The following is a 17,854-nucleotide window of genomic DNA, read 5'->3' as shown; positions in this document are numbered from 1 at the left end:
TTAGCAGGTATTTTCTTGGTTTTGTTATTCGCTTCCAGATATAATTGATTAAGCACCTCTGCTAAAATTATCTGACTGTCCAATGAACAGCAGCTGAGTTCGGGTCGAATTCGACGTGTCAGGTAAGAGAAAGTATTTCTGTATAACGTTTGCATGTTGGTTAGCTTTATGCAAGTGGACACTACTTGGCTCCTTTGCCTTTACTTCGACCCTGTGTGGCCTTAGACGGGGCGAAGTTGCATTTACAGCTTGAGGCTTGGGAACTGGGCCCGCTGCAACGGCGAACCCCGGCGCTGTTCTTGAGATGGTACACAGACACCTGTGGGAACTGGCCTCCGACCTCCAGTGACCAAACAGGTGCCTGGAACAAACAGATAATATGAACACAGGAGCAAATGCCTGAAATAACAGATTCTGCAGGAAGTGGGACTAATCGCAATAAGGGAAGAGGACTTCTCCAAATGGCTCATACAGCAATAAGAGGAGGAGCCTGAATTCTCCTGTTCTTAACGGAAAATAATTTACACGGGTTTTTATATTATGCCCATGGCAAGCTTGCGTAATAATAATAAAAAAAACAATGACGAGAGCTTAAAAGAAGAGAATAGAACATGCGCACGTGACCAACCGATTTATCCACAGATCACGCAAAAAATTAAGATGGTCAAGTTTCACCTCAAGAGTAGACGTGACAGCGCCTTTAACAGAACCTTTTCATGCCGCGATTTCAACTCGATTGCGTTACGGGCCCCGTTCCGCAGGAAAGCCAGTGTTGGCGTTGGTATCCTTTGTTTTAAGGCGACAATGCTGAATGAAGCAAGGAAAAGGAATTCTTCCGGCCGTACGGCGAATCGATCTCCGGCACATCAGACTACGAGACGAGTACGCGATTCCGATACACCGTAGAACCACGCGGATTATTTCAGTAAAGGTGAGCCTAGTGTATGTATGCCGTACGATTGCTTGCTAATGAACAGCTGTGTCATTAGAGAGAAACTATTACCCAACTAATAATTAAGCAAGTAACAAAATACATTTACACTAACTTTCGGATTTGCTTACATCGCGATTTTAGCGTCAGAATGCGGCGCCCAGAAGAACACTTGCGATCTTATATCGCTGCCGCAGTGCAAATAGCGTGCAATTAGTGCAAACAGCATAAAAGGTAGGTGCACCCAGTGTATGCGTTTCCTACGACTGTGCGGCAACAAACAGGTTTTTCATTACAATGAAATTCGCTAAAGGAACAGGCGCTTTTAAAGGAGCTGCCGCGTCTACTATACAGGCAAACCTTGAGCAATCCCGTAATGTTTTCTTATATTTTTGTTTAGTTCGGTTTTTGGCAAAAGAAGGCGCAGTATCTGTCTCACGTCTCCGTGTCTACGTAATATTAACGGCAAATTGCAATTAAAGGTACATCTATAGATGGTTCGAATCGTTTTCGCAATCTAACTTTCGACTTGCTAGCAGATGTATGTTAAATCAGAAGCAGAATGGTAATACATCACTCTGAATGCTGCACAGAAATGATTGTTCCAAAATTTTGATGAGAAATCAATCGCGTATTTTCGCGTTACAACCGCAACACCAATGCCGAAGACGGCTTGTATTCGAAGCATGGCCCTTACGCTATTGGATGAAAAGATCACACAAGAACGCATGCCAACAATACGACCCGAGTGGTGAAGGCGTTCAAGACCGTTGGAAAATAAATTACGAGTTTTGAGTTCAGTTACGAACTGGGCAACGGATCGTGTTTCGCTGTCACGAAGGGAGCTGCTTGCCTCCGCTCAAGCGCACAAAAGGAATGGACGTACACAAGAGAAGGGTGAGCCCAAGCAACAGCATCACAGCTTCAGGTGCAGAAAAAGAATATAGCAATACGTCCAAAAATAAACAAAGAAAAATGAACGAGGGTGGATGGGCAACAGCCGAAGGGGGATTTGACGCGTCTCGCTGACGCGTGCATTGCCGTCGGCTCTCCTTTCATCAAGAAAGGAGAGCCAGGTGCCAGGTGCCAAATATGGCGGGAAGAACAGGTAAAAGCAGATACATTTTGTAACCCAAATAAAACCTAATGGGTGGATATCAGTGTTTATAACACCCTTTGAAAAAGGTAATTTTAGGTTGAAAATTCTCCTTGTGAACTACAAGACACAAAAATACTAATAATATCCCCATACGCTTACCTTGGATGCATAGACTATTGGCTCCGTTAATGATATATAAATATATATATATATATAAAGGGGAAATGAGGGTGTTCGTTATAATACATGAAGGAAAGAAGCCAACAGTCGGCAAGGCCAAGGAAAGCGTTGGGGATGGTACTTTATGTATTTTTTTAATGTTTACTTTGATAATCACAGAAATTAGTAATGTAATCTGATTAGGGGAAAGATAATTAAACACAATGTAGAAGAAAAACAACGTGCCGATGGTGGGAATCGAACCCACGACCTTCGAATATCGCGTCCGGTGCTCTTCCAACGCTGGCGGTAACAAACGACATTCCACGTCCGCAGCTATGATTGAGGGTGGCGCTGGTGAACACTCTCAAGGTTCGTATACAGGCAGCATAAATACCCAAGCAAGTAGCAGGGGGGACAGCGGCCGATGTAGCTCAGTTGGAAGAGCACCGGACGCGATATTCGGAGGTCGTGAATTTGGTTCCCACCATCGGCACGTTGTTTTTTCTTCTACTTTGTGTTTAATTATCTTTCGTCTAAACAGATTACATTACTAATTTCTGTGATTATTAAAGTAAACATAAAAAATACATAAAGTACCATCCCCAACGCTTTCCTTGGCCTCGCCGACTGTTGGCTTCTTTTCTTTATATATATATATATATATATATATATATATATATATATATATATATATATATATATATATATATATATATATATATATATATATAAAGTACTATCCCCAACGCTTTCCTTGGCCTCGCCGACTGTTGGCTTCTTTTCTTTCTATATATATATATATATACGTTATGGCTTGACTCAAAAGTTTCGCACATCCTGAGCTGAACGTCAATATGGGCGCAGTTCGCCGGTGTTCGACCATTGAGCTTGTGCTATATTGGCACTGCTGACAGTTGGCTTGAATGAACGTGCGTTGTGGAATCCGACGCGCATCATCGGGGGAAATACCCAAGTAAAATCCTCCAATGAAAACGATGCTCCCAGAGCCCAGTTTTAATGAGGCGTTGCTTCGATGGCCAAATTTGAAAAGGTGTATGGCACCTCTCCCATCACCCGAAATGAGAGCATGTACTCATGCGCGTGCCGCCTACGCCGCCTAGTCGCTCTTTGACTTCAGGAAGGGTGGGAATGGCGGACTGGGAGAGTTTTTAGCATATGTTATACGTTCGAGCACAAAGGGAAAAGAAAATGAAGTGCGGAAAAGTTAAATAACTCAGGAAACTGCAGTTTCGCTAGCCTTGTTTGGGGACAAGGGGTCGAATGATAGAAAGGGGACGAATAGAAAATAGGATAAGGTTTAAATGACGCAAAAGTCAAAAGTATACACTTTTCTGGCGGGGCTTGTCCCTATCTTTCGCACGGGGAATACGCTCCCACCGAAATAGTTCCTGAAATGTATTCTGAGTGGACTATCGGCGCCGTCACACTACAAGAACGTTCATCTGCGACAACGGAAACAAGTCAATTTGGTCCTGTGCACGGCATAGCGATCGCCTTCTTGTTTTAAATGGTAGGTGTAAATTTTTATTAGACTAGCCCGTTGCCCGTTTTGCATTTGCAGTGAATTAGGCAGCAAAACATTGCAGTGCGCGTGTGCGTCAGGCTTGCGACTGGTGCAGCGTAAGTCTTAGCTCTCTAGCGGAGCACAAGTGAACTATAGCGATGGTTGGGAGTTTCAGTTCTGACTCTTCGAGCATGCCATCACGCCATATATACCTTGGATGCAAGGGCAAGCATCCGCGTAGGCACCACCTTTGACCTGGAAATCACTGCACTGTGCACCCAGCTCGGCCTTCGGCTGGCACGTCCGCCTGTTGTCCCGGCTCTGCAGGCAACACAGCCCTGGCTGACAGTGGTCCCCGATGCTGCACCCAGCGCCAATGCCGCTTCTCTGGGCGAGAGAGAAGAGTGTGGAATTCGATTACCAAAAGGCAGCCGGGTTCTAAAAAAAAAAACTGCTCTAACGACAGTGTTGCAACAACAGCAGGAAGGTAATCAAATCGTCCATGGCAGACCATGTACCAGGTAGGTCATTGACGAGCTGTATTACGATTGGCAGCAAGATGTTTGCTTGTTTGTTTTGTCGGGAGTGTTGGCCACCTTCCTTAAATTAAGAGGGATGGCGTTATTTTGTGTTATCGTGTCGTATGAATCGTGCGTATTCGGGGAGTACCCATTTTGCCTGTGTGGGAGAAGCCTCCCTATGCAGCGTCTATGCAATCGAATGATTAGTGCTTCAGTGCAGCATGCGTATTATATAGCGCTCTCTTCAAGCGAGAACACTAAGTGTGGAATGGCAGACTTAGACAATTCGAGCATACATGGCTGCCCTCTCTGGCGGTAGCTGCTTGCGATATTCATGCTGCGTGCAAAATAGTGGAATGAGTATATAGAGAAATACGGCTAGTCCTTCCTCGCCCGCTAAGGATACTCCGTGTGTTAACAGACATCCTGTAAGGCAGTGTGAATTACACCAAAAGGTGCATAGCCATCCATTGGCATCCTCCTAAGCGCAGCCATACGGCTATATACAAAGGAACAGGAAGAACAAAAGCGCGGTTTTTACCAAATTTACCCTAGCTCAGGGACTGAGCCGGTGAGCACCGCCAGTACGGAGCAGTCGATCAACCAGTTCTGCTAACTAGGTCATCTAGCATACCGCACGCTGAGGCCGAACGGAGGAAAGCCAAGAAGAAGCAATCAGATCAGTTCAATTTCTAAGGAGCAGAACTCATCGAACAAATATACATGTTTTGTTGGCAGTGTACAGCCCTACATAGGACGAGTATATATAGCGAACGCGCTCCAATACTGGCCTGAGGGTTTGTGCTGTGCGTGAATTGTTTTTGTTGTAGTGCGCCGCCCAATCATGCTCTCGTGAAAGTCGTGGCGTAGGAGCAGCTCGACATTTTGTTTCACCGGACGGAACACTTTGCTACAAATGCCGGCCACAGAAACACTTTGATCCGAAAAAAATATGTACACAGAAAGCTCTGCTTCATTAATCACACGCACGTAAAGATTTGGATCACACACGAGCAGCGTTGGGGCTGTGACATCACACATGGAGCTTTAGAGGCGGCCAACAGTCCGGTAGAAAAAAAATTCGGTTTACTTCCCATCTTGTGCAAACAAAATATATATACTACATATTGTCGTACTAATCACCTTCAGCACCTGAACTGTCCCTTCCGCCGAAAAAAGCAGCTGTAGAAATTTGATACACTGTCCTTTTAATGCATTTATGATTCGCAAATAATGAAATTGGGGTGTGAGGCTAAGAACCAGAAGACACGAGCAAATACGAAACTACACGAAAAAGCTGTGTCAGGGTAAGTACAAAAATCATTCATTTCAAGATAAATTAACATTCGCCGAAGACGCATAAATAAATATTACTCTTTTTCGATGCTACCCTAATTTACTTTACCTTTTATATTAAATAACCAATTTTAATTCTTTCGAGGGTTAGAGGGCTGTTGTTACCTTAAAACCTTCAGTAATTTTGCAGACATCAGGTTCTCGATCCCTTGCTCACCTGTGCCGGGTAGCGGTCGGACAACACGTCACGTTGCATGACAGGTCCATAATTATCGCCGGAAGGTGACTTAAACTGCTGCCCCTGAGCGAAGGCCGCGTAGGCGCTGAAAATCAGTAGTCCGAGAACGCATAACACACTTCGGAGACGCATCATCAAAAGGCCCAAACTGCCACACGCTACCCAGGAAGACAAGACTGGTCCGTTGATCGGCCGGCTTATTTGAAGCGTATGAGCAGAATGAGTGCTTCGTCACGCGCCGTTATGCACTCTCGGATGACTGAGGGAGTGGAATTTAAGCTAAAAACTTCGTAGCGACCCTCTCGGTTTTGACGTATGTACGTAGCGTTTAGTACACAGCCAATGTGTGCAACAACTCTCGTCAGAGCAGAGGACGGAGGACGAATAAAACCTGTGTGACGGGCTCTTTGGAAGAAAAAAAAAGAAAAAAAATAATGGGTGAATGCCGAATCTTGCCTCCCCCTTGGCATCCAACGGAGCAATACCAGAGCGAGCGAGTGAGCGAGCGAGCGAGAGAGAGAGAGAGAGAGAGAGAGAGAGAGAGAGAGAGAGAGAGAGAGAGAGAGAGAGAGAGAGAGAGAGAGAGAGAGCTCGACAAATTTCCTGTTTCTACATCGTCAATAAAACGAGGGGGGGAAAGGTAAGACGAGCTTTGATAAACAAGGCCTTCCAGAGCAGCGCTAAGAAAACATGTCGTCGAGTCAGGGGAGGATAGTGCCAAATCAGGCGTATAAATGCTGCGGTCACAGACAGAATGAGCTGCGCAGACGGATCGGCAGTCAGATGTTTTCCACTTATATAGGTGCCGACGATTGGGCGTTCCTTTCACGAAAACGGTTTCGTGTAAATATGGGCAGGGCTGTATACTGAGTAATCTGTGCGAATCATATTCTCGCTTCTGTAGCATTTTATTTGGCTAGCATCTATTCGGAATGTCCGCTATGGATGTGGATATCTCTTTGTACGGGCGTTGGCCTTGTGTGTTACCAGAGAACTGCCATGAAAGATTGCCGCCTACAAGCCGAATAGCTAAACGCTACGACGCATACAGACTGGTTACAAACAACGCTGAAGAACACCCCAACACTACTAGAAAATTGTAATTGCACAACAAAACGTAATGTCTGGTAACAAACTGAGAGGTGGAGTTTGGTAATTTCCATCCGAACACTAATCGAAACTTGCGAGAATGTTCATGCTTCGTTTCGTGAAAGCGCTTTTGAGAATTATGATGAAATTGACGTAACCTTGCGTTGGCGCCTCGAGGCAACGCCCTTAACTGCTTGATGGCTCCTCTGGGAGTGCTTCATCGGCGTATTTGGACGTTGTTTTTATAATTTCTCAAATAAATTACTGGCGAGTTTCAAAACTAAGCTACCTAAAACTCGGTCCGCAGATAGTATTTTGTGTTGAAAGGGCTACGTAGCAAGTGCTTTCTGATGCTCTTCTCGGAACGTAGTGCCTAAAGAAAAAAAAAAAAAGAAAGAGAAACACCAGCACTGATGCATGCTTGTTTTGCTGTGCCAACAAGATTTAAAAACTGGGAGATATCATTCCATTGCATTCCTTCTGTCTCCACCCAAACGAGAATGCGCCTATTGGTGAGAAACTGCGAATGGGCATGTCAGTCACAAAGTTGATGGTCGTGCGTTTGCCGCATTTTCAGGAGGATGAAAATATCAAACAAGCTAGTGCCACTATATTTTTGTTTAATCGTGTCTGGTTGATTGAACTGCGGTGTGGACGCATATACAATGCTCGCAAAATTCTCCCTGGTAACCTAACCTGTAAGAAGGTGTTGGTATTTTTGTTTGTCTCTAAGCAGTTTATATTTTCGCACTTGTGCTTGCCCAACGCTTGTTTTGAACGGTCCAAAGAATAAAACATCGAAGGAGAGAGACGGGAGCCGTTAAGGTCAGCGCATTTAAGGAAGTGTTAGCGAGCGGACAGGAAAAAAAAAAAAAAAAGGCTGCGAGCCAGATTGAATCCACTCCTCTCCGGTGAAGGGTGTGTTGGTCGACAAAACTCCGTCGGTAAATTTCACTTCATCGTTTTTACATTTGGAAATTGAATTACCGGCAAGTGAAAGCAAGGACACAAGTCTGCGTCTACTGCCCGCCCTGTAGTGCATGTATGGCCGCGCCCCGACTTTACCTCGCAACGCACAGACGTGAGCAAGCGCGCCTTGAAGCGCTAGAGCGATCCCCTGGAGAGAAAGCGAAGTAACATTTTTCTCTAGCTTCGGAGTTTCAAGATTCAGGCTCTCATTGCAGCGATACTGCATCGAAATAAAAACGGATGAAGAGACGTTGCCTAGTGGTGCGCTAGGATCTTTTCTGCATCACGTCGCTCCAATATCAAAATGAGTCAAGGGTAAAGAATGATTGAACGGCTGCCAGGCCCATAGTGCGGTCCGCCCCGTTCCACCGCCGGCTTCGTCATATATTGTGGTTAAAGCATTTTTTGTCTAATGTGTGGTGTCTGCACATGAGCCTGCACATTTAACCTTAAAAAAAAAGAGAAATCGTTGTCCACCGGCAATCCAACCCCGACAATTAACCTCCGATCCGCAGCCGAGTGCGCTAACCGACTACGCCATGCATGGCTATTTTCATTGATATGTTTTCTTTCACCTAAAAAACATATCTCAATTCTTGTGTAGTGTTCCCGCCGTCTCCATGGCGAAGTAGGAGGCATGAAGACTACGACTTCACCCCCGTCTCCGCGAGGGAGCGTGGCCGACCGGAGCCGCTCTTAGATGCATGGTTGGGTTACAAGAGTGTCCCCTTCGAAACGGGGTGGTGGCAGTTTCCACGATACTCGCTTTCCCCCTATCTCTTGAATGTTGGTACTATTCCGTTAACTATTTTATCATTTCAGATACTAATTTTTTACTTCTACTTTTCTATTCTTACTTCTGTTTGTCTGCTTTTCAGCCAGCAATATCCCCTTTATTCGCTGGTGCGAAGTACCAGCGATACGATTTCCAGAGAACCAATGCCTACGCAAATTGAAGCCCCTTGTCTCGAATGTGGCATAAAATAGAAGTGGCAGAATTTTAATTGATTGGTGGATAGAAAAAAAATCAGCAACAGCAGATTAACAAATGGAGCGATCGCGTAGAAAGATTGGAAAAATGTGTCGTCGTCCCACCAACAGCCTCTATCCAAACGAACAGGCATATCTTTCAGGTCCGTGGAAAGTATGCATTATATGCACACACACGATTCTCCGGCTGTAGTGGCGTTATCGCTATATTTCGCGTGTCCACGTCATTTTCGTTATCATTTTTGTGTATTGTACTGTCACGAACAAATGAAGCGCTAATGAAGCCATTGAACAACAAACAGGAAAATAAAGAAGTCGGGGGAAGCTCGATGGCAGTGCAGGTTTATTCCAATCGAAGGAGCGAAACTGTCCTTTAGAATAGAATCATCAACCAACCTCGTTTGTATCATCAGCAGGATGTAATGTGTTAGTGTTTCTCTGTTCGCATTTCTATTATATTGTTTTAATGCAGCTTGTTATAGGATACAGGCCACTACACACGGTCGTCATTGCGCACGTGTCTCCTATTTTTATGCGTTACCCCTGCGCTGCGCTCTTTTCTTGATCGCGAATTATAAGCTTTCTTGGAGCCTCTCCGATACACAAGTAATAGCGCTGCAAGAACGATTGTGTATTACTCATCGCCACTGTGAACGTGTAGCTTTTGTTCAGTGCTTTCTTGTTGTTGTTGTTGTTGTCCAAATAACTTATGGCACATACCCACAGAGGGGGATCGGCCAAGAATTGGGTAGCAAAGATTTTTTTTTTTTTTTTAATATACTTGCATAAAAAAAAAAAAAAAAAAAAAAATGATTTGAGGGGTAGAGCAAAGGAAACAAAACGGGAGATAAGTGAAATATAAAATGAAAAGTGGTAACACTCACGGGAGATTGACACTGCAATTTTAGAGCAAGTGATGTTTAAATATTTAGCAAGGCAAACGATTTGAGTCCAGTAAAAAATTTTGCATGGCAGTTAACACAGACCTGTGACTGTGCCCAAGGATTGTGGCGCCAAATGATAACAATGTCGGGCTGCTTAAACTAAGGCCAAGCTGTTGCAATGGCCTTTCCATCAACTGCTTTCTCAGCGCAGTAAAGCGGCGGCAAAACAATAAAAAGTGATCTAATGTTTCTTGTTCACCGCAAAATGCGCAGACGGGAGACAGTGCCAAACCAGACCTGTAAAGATAGAAATTTAAAGGTGGGATACGGCATCGCAGCCTTGTTAGTGAAATCTCAAGTTGCCGTGAATGACATAATTTTCTATTCCAAGAATAATTTAGATGCAGGTAGTCATCAGATCTTAAAAGATGTCCATTTTTCATATTTAATAGGACGTTTCTTCGAAACCTCGCTGCGGTGATGTACGCGGTCGCCGGAAGGATAGATAATACGGGACCATTAAGGGACTCTTTTGCCAAATTGTCAGCATATTCATTTAAAGTCACATTGCTGTGGCCTGGAACCCATACCATATGTACAATTTTCAAATGTCTAGGGATCAGGGAGACAAAGGTTTTTACTATTGCAGAATCCACCGACGAAGAGAGAGATGAACACAAGGATAGAGAGTCGGAAATTACTGCCACTTTAGAAAAAGAGGAGTCTAATTTTCGTAAAGCGAGTACCACCGCCAGAAACTCTGCCTCAAAAATTGGGGTGAAGTCCGGAAGCCGGACAGAAAAAGACCAGTCTAAATGTGGACAATATATACCCACACCCGCCTTTTCATTACTTTGAGATGCGTCAGTAGCTACAACTAAACTAGCAGAAAGACTTCTTAAATGGTCTTCTAATAATCCGTTTAGAATAACGGATGATAAGTTTTTAGCATTATTCGGGAATATGTCGTCAAAGACAATTTTAATAGATGAACCGATGGTTTGTATGGGTAGAATACTAGGAAGGGAAACATTTAAAGGGTCCAGCAAATTTTTGACCATAACAACCTGCGGGGTGTGAAATTTAGACCAATGGACACCGAAAAAGGAGGTCGGTTGACAGCAAAAAATAGACATAGATCGGTGAAACTCTGATTCATATATCCTTAAGTACGTCTGAACGGTTAGAATTTGTAATCTATATATCAAGGGTGGAATCCGGGCTTCAAGGTAGAGCACATTGTTGGCAACAAATTTTGGAAGTCCCAGACACAACCTAAGTGCTTCTCGCTCCAACAGAACTAGCGGTCGAATTTTATAAGTTGCTGATCCAGAAAACAAGACTGAACCAAACTCTAAAATTGGACGCACATACATAATATAAATCATTAAAAGGACATCTCTCCGCATTCCAGACCTGGGACGACTAATTCGGCGCAACATGCCCACGGCCCGAGCCCCTTTCGTAGCAATATGGTTAATGTGGGGCTGCCATGAAAGATTATCATCATAAGTGACCCCTAAATACTTTAATGATTTAACCTGTGGTATTATTTGCTGCTGATACATTACAGACATACTTACAGAATCTTTTATGTTAAATACGAGGACTGCGCTTTTGTTGACATTTAATGTGAGACGCAAGCCACACAACCAATTCTCAATAGAGTTTAGGTACGTTTGCAAGTGGAGATAAAGGGATTGAATATCCGATGCAGTTGCAAAAAACGCAATATCATCCGCATATACGTAAGTGCGAACGTCATAATTAACTGGTATTGAGCTGAGTAGTATGTTGAAAAGGACTGGTGAAAGGACTGCTCCTTGCGGCACTCCCCTGGCTTGCTTATATCTGCCAGAATGGACGCCATTTAGTGCACAGTAAAACTCTCGGTTTTGGAGGAATTCAGATATCCAGGCTACTAAATAATGTGGAAACTGAAGAGATTTCAATTTTTGCAATAGAATGCTATGCTCAACGCTATCATAGGCCTTGGCTATATCTAGCGTTATCAACGCAGCGTACATTTTTTGGCGTCGCGCTAAAAGAACTCGACTTTCGAGATCAGCATGCGCATTCCAGATGGAACACTTTTGACGGAAACCAATTTGGCAAGGGCTGAGGATATTTTCTTTATTCATGAATTCCGAAATACGTATAAGTATGACTCTTTCAATTAATTTTGCAATGTTTGATGTTAATGCAATTGGTCTAATATTATCAATGGACAAGGCACCGCCTTTATTCTTAAGTAAAGGAATTATTTTGGCAAGTTTCCATTCTGGGTGTATCCAAGCATGTTTAATGGAATAATTTACTAGCTCTAATAACGTCTGAGGTGACTCGTCAAAAAGAATTTTTAACATTTTTGAAGTTACTTTATCAGGACCGGGAGCAGCGGCTGGTAATCTCATAACTATAGGAGAAAGCTCAGAAACGGAAATTTGGGGATCATAATTAACTGGTTCCATTGGCATTACAGGTATCGAGCCCGAAGGAAGTGCAGACGAGAAACGCTTCTCCAGTCCTTTGGCAATTGTTTCAATTGTGTCTATTGCTTCATGTGGAGTCAAAATGAAGGAATGTAAATTTTGTGCGTGCGGAATCTTTTTCCGCGAGCGTAAAAAACCAAAAAGAGCAGTTCGATTGCCAGATTTAGAAAGGAAATCAAAATGCTTAGCATCATACTCGTCCTTCGCTTTTGCAACTGTACGTTTAAAAGTAGCAGCAATGAACTTGTAATCCTGCCAGTTTTTCGGGCACTGGTTGTGGAGAAGCTGTTTCCATGCCGCCTTTCTACGTCTGTATTCTCGGGAACAATCAGCATTCCACCAAACAGCTGAAGTATTCCCCTTTGAGCTCCGTACCAAGATCTCAGACTTCTTACGGCAATCCTCAATCACCGAGCATAGGCGTTTTGATTTTTCTTCTTCATCCGTGTTAGTCAATGACTCAAGATTAGAGCGTAACGTTGACTGAAAGTTATTATAGTTTATAAATGACTTCAACTGAGAAGTCGCTGGAGTTACAGGGTGATTAACCTCAAACGCAATCGGTATGTGGTCACTAGAGGTGCCACAATCAAGTGTCGACCAATTATTAACGAAGAGACTGGGAGAGGTAAAAGTTAAATCTAACACAGATTTACTGTGTTTTCTTATAAATGTGGCCGAACCCGAATTTCTACAGGAAAAGTTATTATTTGTTATCCAATCCCAAAGACGCTTGCCACAACTATCTGTCTTGTAGCCCCATGACACATGATGCGAATTAAAATCACCAGCCAGAAGAACTGAGTTTCGACAATTAACTAATAGTAGATCTAGAGGTTTTGTATCTTGTACACCGCTAGGGAAATAAGCATTCACTAAGGAAAACGGACAGTGCCCTGGAATTTCAAAGTCTAGGGCCAATAACTCACAATCTATAGAAGATAACTGGAAAGAAATCTTAGCCCTGTGACAGAATTTTGTACAGACAAATATAATTAAACCTCCTCCTTTTGATTGGCGATCTTGTCGGAATGAATGATAATTTTGTAAATAGAAATGCTTTTCGGCTGTTAGCCAAGTTTCTTGCAAAATAATTATGTGTGGATTATATTGAGAAGAAATGTAAACTAAATCTGTTGAAGCTGTTAGAATTGAACGACAGTTCCACTGGATAACTCTTAGTGCCCCTATGATTGTGAAATCTTGGCAGCCGCAACTGCCTGCCCCAAAATATTATCCTTTGGCTTTAATGTATGCTGATGTTTCTTTGATTTTGGTTGGGACCGCGGAGAAGAATGATTGGACATGGGAGACCCACACCGTTTTAGAATTCTCACATCTGATTCTACCATCTCTGCGTCATCAATGTTTTCATCGTCATCTGGGAGAGCAGCCTTGTTAGGCGAAGCAACAGTAGTGCTTTCAAGCAGTTGAGAGCTTTCAGAGGGCATATTTGCTATGAAAGGGGCTGTTCCTGATTGCAGGGCTTGCGTTAGCTGAACTGCCAGAACGTTAGAAAAACACTCTGTGACAGTAGCAACTATTCGGTCGACCATTTTATTCATTGATGCTTCCACTGCAGTCATTATCGCCTTTGAGATTGATGCATCCATAGGCACACCTGATCGGGCTGACACACCTGCATAACCGTGTAATCGGTCCTTAACTTCTATTACAGCGTCACGACGCGAACAGCGTTTTCTATCTATTACCTCTAGAATTTGCAGCTCCTGTTTTCGAGATGGACACTCCAAGGAGTTTGCAGCGTGGGCTCCACCGCAAAGGCAGCATTTGTCGTGTTGTTGTGAACATGATGACGAATGATGACCATCGCCACATTTTGAACACCGCACGGAGGACTTACAACCACGAGCACTGTGACCATATCGCCAGCAATTAGTGCACTGCAGTGGCTTAGAATCAAGAGGATCCACACGGAAGATCAATGGCCATGCTTTTATCTCTGACGGGCATGAAGTTCCCGCAAATGTGGCAATCACCGACTCTGTTGGTACCCGCGTATTATTAACCTCCCGGCTGCAACGGTACACCGCTACCACACCAGCCGCCGAAAGAAGGTCGAGGGTCTCAGCTGGAGTTAAAGAAGAGTCTACTCCTCGGACTAATCCCTTTGTGCATGCAAGATGAGTAGGGATAAAGCTGCTCACCTGAAGTGATCCAAATGAATTGCATTTAAGCAGATCCTTCACGCAATTGAGGTCTGGAGATCGGCACAGTATCCCGCCACGCCCAAACTGCCTCACTTCTGTGATCGAGTCATACAGGGTAGAGGCTGCCTGGAGAGCAGCTCGAACAGTCCCAGGGTTATTCATTTTAATAAATCCGCCATCCTTGGGCACCAGCGCCACAGGAATGTTTGGAACGCCAGATCGTTGGAACGTTTCCAGAGGTAGATCGTGAGGAGTAATGAAAGCCGACCAGGGGGAGCGCCCCTGGCCGGGAGACTGCGTAGACATCACTTTATAGTTACAATCTCTCTGCGAGCGTTATATCAACACGGTGAAAAGCGCAAATGCGCAGGGGAAAACAGAAAAAAGAGGACTAGCCGCCCAATACTTAGCCGATTCACGCCTTCTGCTCGTAGCGGTGCCCTAAAGGTAGCGATGACTGGGCACAGGGAAGCCTGTGCTGGTAGCAATGGCAGCTGACGCGGCAGCTGACGTGACGAAATGCGTGCTGTCGTCCGCCGCCTGTCGTCTTTTGTGCGGAAGTTGAACTTCGCTCCGACGCTTTCGTCTTCCACGAAAAAAAAGCAAGAAAAAAAAAGAGGCCTCTGAGTTTCGGTCTTCGCACCGGTAGGTTGTTTGTACTCTCCATTTTCAAAAGGCAACATGCGGAGGCCATGGCCTGGCTTTGAATGCCCTCTGCAGCGTTGGTTCTTTTCTCATTCTACGCTTTCACATAGAAAATGCTTGTACTATTATTTTTCATTGACCGACACCAGAAATAAAGCCTGCCCGTTTGCTTTCCTTGGTTCCTATCTTTATATGAAGTTTCACCGTACAACTTGGATGCCCAACGAGATATGTTTTTTAATCGCGTTCTTAATGCACTTGAAACCTCGAGCTTATCGAAATATTCCACCGGCTCTGCCGTGCCTGTGTTTAAAGGGCAACTCCGGAGGTTTATTGACATTCGAATATTCTAATAAAAATTTTACTGTAGATTCTCCTCTCCGTCCTGACGCATTCTACAAAATCTGGGCGCCGTACGATAATCCGTTCGCGCGCAACACGACTTTAAAATATGCTGTTTTCATGGCTTAAGTTGAGACGATTTCTGCCGGCAACACTGAGTTTCTGACGTCACAAACAGTATACCAGCGTTACTGTCCACTTCCCTCATGATTATGAAATTGTGAGGCTTATATTGAACTACCTCAGACATTTTATGCAATGCTTCATGATTTCCATACATTTATTTTCACCATCTAACGCACGTACGCGCGTTTTTTCTAATACTGAGTGTGACGTCACCATTTCGTCAAGTGGGACGTCGTTTCTGGCCGTGAAAGCAGTTTCGGTTTCGATTTTCTGTTTTTCCTTTTTAAATATACTTCTAATTGGAATTTCGAAAAACGGTTTTTTGTGTTGGAGTCAGGACGTGCCGAGGAATGTAATTCAACCAAAAACACAAAATGATGGAAAAACCAGCGGAGTTGACTTTTAAACTGATTACGGCGGAGGACTGTCAGCAGCGCTAGTCATCAAAACATAATCGAAGTTCAAGGCAATGCTAAAACATATTGGCGATCTCAAATACACGGCCACAAGTGCAAAGGAGACTGCCACGATGGTGAGATCTCATTTTTAGGAGTAAATAAGCGCGCGAAATGTCTTCTATTAATCTTCCTCTCACACTCCTGAAAGCTTCCGCGCCCTGTTGCTACATACTGGTTTCATTCTGTGTATGTTATAATTTGCATGCAACGAAGAATTAAAACAATTTGGTACCAGTTTTTGGCGGCTTGTAGTTCTTGTACTGTGGCGAAAAGAATATCACATTAAGACGAATACTGAAAAAATAACCTTTGAAAATCTCATGTTAAAACCTTGGATTACGTAAAAGATGCAAGGCAATGTGGTGTAATTTATTTGACGTTAAATATTCCTAGTTACAGCTGACACTTTTGCCTTCCGGCTTTCAGATTAATTAAAAAATTTTTAATTTCTCTTATTAGTATACAGGATCAAGGAATTCTCGGCTCTCCGGCCGGCGAATGAGGTTCTGCTTCGTTCGAATGGGTCTTCGCACCTGGATTACCTTGCGTTTCTCGTCTGCGCCGTCTGGCCTTGTCTGATGTGCGTTAAGCCATAAGCTGTCCCATTATTCCATGGTTCATCGCACTGTCGACCAGAAGCATTTCCTGCGCGGCAGCAACCACCCTGGTCCGACAGGCTGCCTGGATAGTCGACACCTATTCTGTATATAGCTTTGCACTTTTGTGCAACGAACTCACTTAGCGCCATTAAAGTTCGCCTGCAAGCGAGCTTCCTACTTTTTGAGCCTCTCTCTCGTCCGCGGCCCGCTCTTGCTCTCTTGCCAATGGTCGGCAAGCAACCGACCCTGCACGCACCTTGCATCCCGATGAAATCGTCGCTGGTGATGTGGTGGCGGCCGCTCTCTGCGGTCTTCCTTGCTGGCTTTGGCAATGGGGGCTATGATGGAAGCTCGAGTCTCCTTTACATCCTGGGGCATACCGCCCATGTCCTAAAGGATCGGGCACCATCGAAAACATACTTTTGATTCACCTGTGGCCGTCTGTGAATTCTCCTTCTCTGCAAGATGGACCGTTTGTTTTGGCTGTCCTGTATTGCAGCCGAGTGTAGGACATCAGGGTGACAGTGCGCTGGTCAATTGTGCGCGTTTGCGGAGTAGTTTGTAACTGATTCGAGCTAAGCTGCAGCCATTTTTTGAGCAAATTTGTAATCAACCCTTTACTTTTTCAAAGAGTAATGTTTCTGTGAATTCAATAATTATTTTCGGTATTTGATTACCAGTTACCAGGCTGCAAAAAGGAAGCGTGTGTGACTTGGTGAGTTCGTTGTGGCGATTGTACAGAGAAAAATAAACGCACCCTTTTTTCGTGGCTCTCTGGTGGCACTGGTAATTGACCTGTGTAGTAATTATCGGGTTCCGAAAACTTTTGTGTGCATTGTACAAGGTGGCAGCCAACAACCTCTGCAATAGTGGGGCGGCCACCGAGCGCGCTTAAAATCGATCACTCTTCCGGGTTTTCCGTGCACGCGATCGTGTTTTAGATCAGTTACCGTGGAGACAGAGAAGCGCTCGCAGGGAGAGTCAGCGTCTGAACTTCGCTTGGAACCGGCACGCCGGCTACCGTCGGTCTACCCGTGGACTTCCTGCGTTCCCTGCGGTGAAGATAGCATCGCCAGCGGTAAGGATTCGTTGCAATTTTCGACCAGTCCTCCTAACAACTCCTGTGCGCCGGTGGTGTGCAGTGCTATATGTGCTCTGCGATGTTACACAGCAGAAGCGCAAAGTGAGATAGGTTATTTTCTATGTGAAGCGCTCAAGTATAATTCCGGTGAGAGTTGAAAGACTCGTCAGTGTAACGCCGGGTTTAGAATTCAGTGACAGCTTTTTTGCCACGGTCAGGTATTAACATTGCAGCAA

The 17,854-nt window shown here is 44.3% G+C and overlaps 1 protein-coding gene across 1 annotated transcript; it reads right to left on the bottom strand.

Annotated features, from left to right (window-relative positions):
* Positions 1 to 182: 182 nt before the first annotated feature.
* LOC146192295 (uncharacterized) lies at positions 183 to 16,915 on the bottom strand. The gene is made up of 4 exons (XM_084600453.1): positions 16,794 to 16,915; positions 5,752 to 5,857; positions 3,930 to 4,104; positions 183 to 361 (listed from the first exon to the last, which is right to left on the bottom strand). The coding sequence occupies exons 1-4, from the start codon at positions 16,913 to 16,915 to the stop codon at positions 243 to 245; spliced, it is 522 nt and encodes a 173-aa protein (XP_084456579.1). The 3' UTR covers positions 183 to 242.
* Positions 16,916 to 17,854: the final 939 nt, after the last annotated feature.

This window comes from Amblyomma maculatum, chromosome 4 (assembly GCF_055883805.1).
Source record: "Amblyomma maculatum isolate TAMU_Amacu chromosome 4, ASM5588380v1, whole genome shotgun sequence".
NCBI lineage: Eukaryota > Metazoa > Arthropoda > Arachnida > Ixodida > Ixodidae > Amblyomma > Amblyomma maculatum.
Note: the sequence above shows the minus strand (reverse complement) of the source record. Positions and strands in the feature narration are given on the sequence as shown.